The sequence below is a fragment of the Chrysochloris asiatica genome, unplaced genomic scaffold (assembly GCF_000296735.1).
Source record: "Chrysochloris asiatica unplaced genomic scaffold, ChrAsi1.0 scaffold00024, whole genome shotgun sequence".
Taxonomy (NCBI): domain Eukaryota; kingdom Metazoa; phylum Chordata; class Mammalia; order Afrosoricida; family Chrysochloridae; genus Chrysochloris; species Chrysochloris asiatica.
Window position 1 is genome coordinate 3266769 of NW_006408542.1, and position 9175 is coordinate 3275943.

At 38.6% G+C, this 9175-nt stretch overlaps 1 protein-coding gene across 1 annotated transcript in view; it reads right to left on the reverse strand.

The window, feature by feature from the left end:
* The window catches only part of STRN (striatin, calmodulin binding protein), a 157337-nt gene that overhangs the window by 56113 nt on the left and 92049 nt on the right, over positions 1 to 9175 (reverse strand). Inside the window, exon 4 of the mRNA XM_006839359.1 lies at positions 3298 to 3376. Coding sequence (XP_006839422.1) covers positions 3298 to 3376 — 79 coding nt within the window. The remainder of the gene's footprint in view (positions 1 to 3297; positions 3377 to 9175) is intronic.

Genomic DNA, 9175 nt, shown 5'->3' on the forward strand with positions numbered 1-9175 from the left:
GAGCGTCCCGGAGTAGAAAGCAATAGATTTCTTGCTTCTGCCACAAATTCCCCCAGCTGTGAGCCTTCCAACCTTCTAAGTATTTCTTTATATGTGGTTCAGAGTTCTGGGACCATCCCCTGAGCCTGCTTGGTCGGGTATTCTGTGTTGTTGTTGGCGGAGCTCTGTACTACATATCCACCCGATCCGCCATCTTGTTTTTTTATCCACTTCATAGGGTTTTTAAGGTTGCGACCTTATGAAAAGAGATAGCCAAGTCTGCCTTCCCAGGAAACTCTGGGTGGGTTTGAACTGCTAACCTTTTGGCTAGTAGTTTAGCACTTAATTATTTCTAAGGCCTGCAATTAAATTTAAGTTGTTAGATGTGAACTATATGTGCATATATGTACATATGCATGTGTAATACAGTGTTACGCAGCACAGAGGAAGAGTATAAGGTTTGTCCTGTTGTGTTACTGTGGGTTAATGCATCAGACTGCACAGCTGCTTGAATTGCAAGGTTGGCTGTTCAAGCTCACCAGCTGCTCCTCGGAAACGCTATTACAGGAGCACTATGGGTCGGAACCAACTCGACGGCACTTCACAACAACAACATAAGCTTTGGAATAAGAGTAATGGTGTTGCTGGTGGTGGTGGTGTGCCATCCAGTCGATTCTGACTCATAGGGTCCCTGTTTAGGGTTTCCAAGGCTGTAAATCTTTTTAGGAGTGGCGCTGTAGGACAAGCACTTGAACGCAAAGCTCATATGAATTGTAAGATCAGTGGTTCAAACTCACAAACTGCTCCTCAGAAACCCTATACAGTGGCACTATGGGTCAGAATCTACTCAAAGGCACTTAACAACAACAACTACAAAATCTTTACATGAGCAGAAAGCTTCATCTATTTCCTATTGGTAGGTAGTAGATTTGAATTGTCAACCTTGCAGTTAGCAGCCGAACACATACCTATTATGCTACCAGGGCTCCAAAATAAGAGTTATATTGTTGTTGTTGTTAAATGCCATAGAGTCAGTTCTGACACATAGCCTATAGAGAGTTTCTAAGGAGTAGCCGGTGGATTTGAAGCACTGACTTTGTGATTAGCAGTTCAGTGCTTATCCTATAGCACCAGTTATAGCTGGGTCTATAACTTATTTCTGTCATTTGCTGTGTAACTTTATTTCTGAAGCTCATTTTAATTCTCCTAACATGGGAACGCCTAGTATAGTGCCTGGAATATAGAAGGCACTCAATATTAATACCAAAGTTTTCTGAAAGAGATCAAAAGTAGCAATCACAGGAATGCAGCACAAGAGGCAAATGCCTTTAACAAATGTTACAGATAAATGCTAGTTATTAATTACAAATAGGCATTAGGTTTACTAGATTAAAAAAAAAAAAGGCAAAGATAGCTTAGATAACCAGTTTAAGATTCTTTTTTCAATATTTCACTTTATTGATTATTACAGTTGAAAGAAGGAGTGCTGGTGACTTAGTGGATTTCATGCTGGGCTGCTAATTTAAAAGTCAGAAATTCTAATTTACCTGCTGTTCTACAGGAGAAAGATGAGGTTTTCTGTTCCCGTAATGATTTACAGCCTCAGAAACCCTATACAGGGTCGCTATGAGTCAGAATTGATTCGATGGCACATAACAACACCACAGTTGAAAGAGATCGCACAAAGATATGTGATCAAAATGAAGTATCTGTCTTATCAAATAACAACACTCAACTTTCAGCACTAGCCAACAGAGATTATGTATACCACAAATGTAATTTGTTTATGTCATCATTTTCAGATGCTTCCTCACAGATCAATGTTCAATGTTATAATTTACTGTTCAAATCACTGCTCTATAGCAGTCGATGGCAATAATACTGATTTTTTTTTTTTTTTAATGAAGTGTTTGATGTACATCAGAACCTACTTACGAGGCAGTTGTTGGAACACCATTGTAAATTAGAACTACTGTAAAACATTTCCAACTTCAGGTGTCTTTAGACACTAACAGAAAATAATGCTTTTCTATTTTTAACAAATAACATTTGATACATCACTTGGGAAACAGAAGTCTCATATTCCATATATCAGTCTTCAAAAAACAGACATGTTGTCTTTATTGATTACATTTCTCTTCATTGATAAAAATGTCACCTTTACATTTTACTTTATTTTGAAAATATCTCTTTAATAGTTCAATATGATAACTGCTTTTCATTAAAAAATAATAATAATCGGCATACTAGAAATCTAACTATTCATAAAAAGGTAAATGCACAAAGCATATTTAAGACCAAATTGAAGGAACTAGTGAAAATTATAAAAATTACCAAAGTCTCATTACCTTTTAACTTTTTCTAAGACAAAAAATAGACATGAAAATGTTTTAATACTCTCCTGTCATACTCAAAGAAATGGCTGATGTGCATACATCCACTTTAGAGAGACAGGTTTTGACTATTCAAAAAAGACAAAGAAAACCCCAAACAGGTGCAAATTTCATTTTCCTGAAGCACAGAATTGATTCCAAACTTCAAAAGTGATACTCCAGGACCAGGTACAAGCTGCTGAGTCAGTCTAGTCCACCACTCAACAACTGAATTTCAGCCTAGTTTTGATTTTTCTTTATACTCTTCCAGTACACATTTTAAATAAGGTTTGTTAACTCAAGAAGTTCCTCAACCATTTAAAATAGAAAATTCATAAACAATGCAAGCAGCAAGTAAACACTGACTAGAATTATATCAAAAAATATGCATATTCATATATATAAGATACAAACAGTAACCCTTGGGGTATAGAATTCTTTCAACTGTAAACATAAGTTCATATAAAATTTGGAACCCTAAAATTTTACTCATCTTGGTAAAACCAAAATTATGGAAATAAAATATGTTCTTGATAACTCTAATTAATATTAAATAAAAAATAAATTCTACTACAAAAAGGAGCCATGGTAGCACAGTAGGTTACAAGGTCAGCAGTGTGAATCCACCAGCCACTCCAAGGGAGAAAGATGAGGCTTTCTGTTCCTGAAAAGATTTACCCCCCTCAGAAGCCCTATAAAGGGTTGCTATGAGTCGGAACCGACTCCTCAGTATACAACCACCAAGCACCACCACAGGGTAAAAGTGATTAATATAAAACAGGAACAATAATTCAATTAAACTTTTCAAGGAATCATTATAGCAATAAGAGACACAAAATTATTCTAATGAGTTGGAAACACAAAATAGTATTTTTTCCCCCTCTTTATCAATTCATAATTTTTTCCCCCTCTCTATCAATTCATAATTTGAACTTGGGATACTTACTGTCTGAGTAGTTGTCGACCTTGTTTCCACATTAACTGGCTGTTTTGTTGTGGCAGCATCTCTGTTTCATTACCTTCATCTAGAAAACATTAAATCAAAATAAAACTGACTTATTTTACATTTCAGGGGCATCTGAATTCATTTAAAATGCCCAATAAAAAATTTTACGATAAATATTATGTAAAATTTTAACTGTAAGGTATATTTTAGGTCACTGTGAAATCTGTTTTAAATGCTAATTTCCATGTGAAAACTCTAATATAAAACTCATTATTGTTACTGGAATCTCCAGAGACTAGCAGAACTAAATGAAGACATATTCTTTCATTAGCATGAGAATTTTCCTTCAGGACAAAGACTTAACCAAGTCATATACTAAGAACCAAATAAAAGTACTATGATGCACCACTTCAGAAGTAGAACAAAATACCCAGAAATGTGGATAGAAGAGCCAGCTTGTTGGTAAAGGGCAGATGAATAAGGAATAACTTACTTCTCTTAAAAACTTCAAAAGAAAAACCAAACCCACTGCCAACGAGTCAATTGCTACTCTTGTCTACCCTGAAGAGAATGGCCCCATAAGCTTCCCAGGACTGTAATCCTAACAAAAGCAGACTGCCTCATCTTTCTCCCATGGTGTGGGTTGTTGTTGTTATGTACCATTACATCGATTCCAACCCATAGCGACCCTCTATAGGATTTTCGAGGAGCAGCTGGTGAACTTGAACCACCATCCTTGCAGTTCAAATGACTTCACAGTCTGATGCATTAATCCACAGAGGTGGGTTCTAAATACCCAATTTTTGGTTAGCAGCTAGGTACTCAAATCACTGTGCCACCAAGGTTCTGTTTCCTTTGTTGTTGTTAGCTGCCATCAAGTCACTAATGACTCACAGCAACCTTATACAGAGCAGAACGAAACACTGCCCGATCCTGGGCCAACCTCAATACTGTTGCAAACGCTTGAGTCCACTGATGCTGCCACTTGGCCAATCCATCTCGTTGGGGTCTTCCTCTTTTTCTCTGACCCTTCACCCTACAAGACATGATATCCTTCTCCAGTGACTTGTCCCTCCTGTCAATATGTCCTAAGTATGAGCCACGAAGTTCGGCCACCTTGGCCTCCAAGAAGCACTCTGGCTGTACTTTTCCAAAACGGATCTATTGGTTCTTTTGGCAGCTCATGGCACTTTCAATATTCTCCTCCAACACCATAACTCAAAAGCATCTATTCTTCTACGGTCTTCCTTATTCACTGTTCAGCTTTCACATGCATATGAGGTTACTGAATATATATCATGCTTGGGTCAGGCACACCTTAGTTCTCAAGCTGACATCTTTGCTCTTCAACACTTTAAAAAGGTCTTGCGCAGCAGATTTGCCTAATGCAATACGTCGTTTGATTTCTTGCTTCCACGCGTGTTGATAGTTGATCCAAGAATAATGAAGTCCTTGACAACTTCCATCTTTCCTCCGTTGATAAGAATGTTGTTTATTGGTCCAGTGGTCAGTGCATCTACATAAACTCTTGGTGTGGCACTGTGGGTTAATGCACTGGACTGCAGTGTCAGTTTGAACCGCAAGGTAGGTGGTCCAAGCTCACCAGCCGCTCCACAGAAACCCTATGCAGTGTTGCTAGGGGTCATAACCAACTCAACGGCACTTAGCAACAACAACATAAACTCCAAATATTTAAGTTGTCAAGGATTTCAGCTTACTTGGATCCATAATCAATGCCGATAGAAGCAGCAATCAAGAAATCAAATGACATATTGCATTGGGCAGATCTGCTGAAAAAGATAAGAACTCTTTTAAGTGTTAAACAACAACATTACTTTGAGGGCTAAGGTGCCCCTCACCTGAGCCATGGTATTTTCGATCACCTTGTGTGGCAATGTAGGATGAGCACTGGTATCATAACTACAAAATCTGCAGTTCAAACCCATCGACTGCTCTCAGAAACCCTATACAGGGTCTCTATTAGTTGGCACTTAACAATATATGCATGTGGATGCTAGACAACGAATAAGGAAGACCAAAGAACTGATGCATTTGAATTTCAGTGTTGGAGAAGAACACTGAAAGTACTGTAGACTGCCAGAAGAACAATTCTGCCTTGGAAGCAGTACAGTCAGAATACTCCTTAGAAGAAAGTATAATAAGACTCTTGTTTCATATATGTTGAACATGCTATCTGGAGGTAACAGTCCTTGGAGAAAGATATCATGCTTGACAAAAGAGAGGGTCAGCAAAAAAGAGGAAGATCCTCAGTGACATGAACTGACACTGTGGCTACAACAATGTGCTCAAAAAAGCAATGATTCTAAGGATGGCACAGGATTAGGCAGTATTTCTATTTGTTGTACATGGAGTCACTATGAGCTGGGACTGACTCCTTGGCACCTAACAATATATAAACTCATAAGCATGGCCACTTAGCTTTTCTCAATCCTTCTACTCCTTAGTTTGTGCTCCTTAGTTATCATCATTTCAAATCCCTCTATTTTCCTCAAACTTCTCACCCACTCTTAGCAGGTAATCTTGCTTCATATATAAAGCCATCATACATTCCCTTAAGCATCCACCAATAAACCAAACTAGCTTCTTGCATTCTCTTTTTGAAATAATAAAAGAGATGCTCCTCTGACCATTTTTCAGTTATGTTCAAAATTATATCTCTATTAAAATTATATTCTGATGTCGTGCTGTGGGTCAATGCACTGGACTGCAAAGTTGGTTTGAACTGCAGGGTCGGTAGTTCAAGCTCATCAGCTGCTCCTCAGAAACCCTATACAGGGGTCACTATGGGTCAGACTGACACTTAATAGTAACATCAATTCTTTAAGTATTTTCCTATTTTGATAATATCTAAACACTCCCCTTTTTATGGGTTCCTCCACTAAGAAACACATTTACACACATGGATGCACCCACAAATGAGTTCCTTGATCCCAGGTGTCCTTTCTACTATCACCCTCTTAACTCCTGTCCTTCAAACCTAGCTTCTTAAAAGTTGTTGATACTCATTCATGTCTCAATCTGCACTCATTTCTCTACCAAAACTGCCCATGCCAAAGAAACATCCTGCAATAATTAAGGTTTGTGCCAGGATTCTCAGTGGCTTAATAGTAAAGATACAGGGAATACTTCTATGATGAGATCTATTATGATGTAATACCCCTAAGATGTGACTTGCTGTGATCTAATGTGATTACCCTATGTGTTGTAAATCCTCATTTTTACGATGTTAATGAGGCCAGAAGCAATCTACAGGATTAAGTTGCATCTTTAGTCAATTTCTTTTGTGATGCAAAAAAGATTAATCACAAAGCTGGGCTCAGAGGGACCAGATCTACTACCAGGAGCAAAGAGCCAAGAATGAAATGCTGACTGTAATACTCCAGTTGTTGTTGTTAAATGCCATCAAGTGAGTTCTGACTCAAAGTGACCCAGTATAGGGTTTCCAGGGAGCAGTTAGTGACCTTGTGATTAGCAATTCAGTGTTTGTTCTACAGTGCCACATCAGGATTCCTAGATCCAGGGAAAGACATATGTCAAGACACATTAAGAGCTCCAAGGAATGCTGGGCCTATGTACTGAAAGGAGACAAAGACCTTTCTCCAGAGCCAACACTCTGAATTCAGACTTCTAGCCTCTAAAGCCCTGAGAGAATAAATTTGTGTTTCCTAAATTCATTCACTTGTGGCATTTCTGTTATAACAGCACTTGACTATTATGACAGTGGCCCAACAGAATGCAGAAACTGTCGAACAGTATCATTAATATCACACACAAGTAAAATTTCACTGCAGATAATTCCAAACAGTTGCAGAAGTACACTGACAGGAAGCTGACAGAAATTCAAGCTAGATTCAGTAGAGGAAGTGGTACAAGGGATATAACTGTTGACATCAAACCAATATTGATTTAAAGCAGAGAATACCAGAAAGATGTTTACTTGTGTTTCATTGTGTGGATCATGACAAATTATGGATACATTGTGAAGAATGGGAATTCCAGAAAACCTAACTGTGCTCATGTGTAATATATACATAATCTAAGAGGCAGTCATTCGAACAGAAAAAGGGAACACTGTGTGGTTTAAAACCAGGAAAGATTTGTGTAAGGGTCATATTCTTTCACTATACTCAATTCAATCTACATGCTGAGAAAATAATCCAAGACACTGGACTATATGAAGAAGTACTATGAAGTACTAGATGAATAAAGAAAGTTGTCTTGGAAGAAGTACAGCCAAAATTCTCCTTAGAAGCCAGGATAACAAGACTTTGGAAATATTATCAGGAGGGGCCAGTCCCTGGAGAAGCACATCATGCATGGAAAAGTGGAGGGTCCAGGAAAAAGAGGAAGACCCCAACAAGATGGACTGACACAGTGGAAGCAACAATAGGCTCAGCCTTAACAATTGTGTGGATGGTGCACGATTAGGCAGCTCTTCATTATGCAGAGTATAGGGTTGCTATTCTTCCTCAGAACCAACTTGATGGTAACTTACAACAAGAATCTATCTCTTGCAGGAACTCCATACCCATGTAAACCACCATCTTCCAAACTTTCCATCTAGTTGTTTAAGCAAAACATGTGGGAATCATCTTTGACTCTTTCTTTTCAATCCCTATATCTAATCAAAGATTAGTTTCTACAGATTTACTTCCTAAACATTTCCTGGACACACCCATTTCTCTTTAACTTGAATGTTAGACGCCCCTGTCATGTACCCTTCCTCATGTATTGACTTAACAGTCCTCTAACCAGTCTCTCCATCTCCAGTTTACCCCTATCTAATATAAATTCCACACTGTGTTTATAAGAGTGACCTAAGAGCCAATACGATCACAACAGCCCTAATTAAGAACATTCAAGAGCATTGGGCAGTACATCTAAGTTGATAGTGGTGAAACAACATGGGGAGATTTAGTAAGAATGGTGAGCCAACGTGAAGAACGTAATCTATGGCACTGCCCTGTATATGCAGAAATTGTTGAATGGTTCTATGATCTGTTATGTACATTTTTACCAAAAATAAAATATATATTTTTAAAGTACATCAAAAGCCTTATCACTCTTGTTGTTAAGCGCCACCAAGTCAGTGCTGACTCAGAGAGACCCCTATAGGATTTCCAACAAGTGGCTGGTGAGCTTGAACTGCCGACCTTGAGGTTCAAGCTGACCTTGCAGTCCAGCGCATTAACCCATAGTGCCACACCAGCTAGTTTATGATAAGCCCGAAATCCCTAACATATTTTAGAAGGCCCGCTACTATCTGCACTGTCCCTTCCCCTAACTCTCTACCCTTTACCTACAACATGACCTCAACTCTCTCCTTTCTCCTCCTATTCAGTTCTCAAAGATATCATATTTCACTCAAAAGATCTCCCACTAATATTTTCTGTTTCCCACCTCTCATTCAGTGAATATTTAGTCAGCCCACTTACTCTGGCTAATTTCTACTTTTCCTTCAAATGGCAATTTAAACATTTACTTCTAAGAAGTTGTTCTTGGCCACTTAAGCTAGATTAGGTATAATACTTCTTTTATTGTTTATCTTTTCTGGAAAATTCATTAGGGCATGGGTGGGTTATTCACTCACTGAATTTGGTGACATTTATAAAGTAAATGGACTGGTAGGTAGCTAGAGATAGAATGTTGCTAAGTATTGTTGTTTAAGTGCCATTGAGCTGGATTCGACTTGGCGACCCTGTGCAGGGATTCTGCCGGGGACCTGCCTCTACATAGGGGTTCAGTTCACGAGGAGGAGATACCTGACGGCGATTCATATATAGCAAGAATATACAGAAAGAGACATAGAGAGAGACAATGAGGCACCCCAAAGCCAGGGTGGATACATCACTGGTGG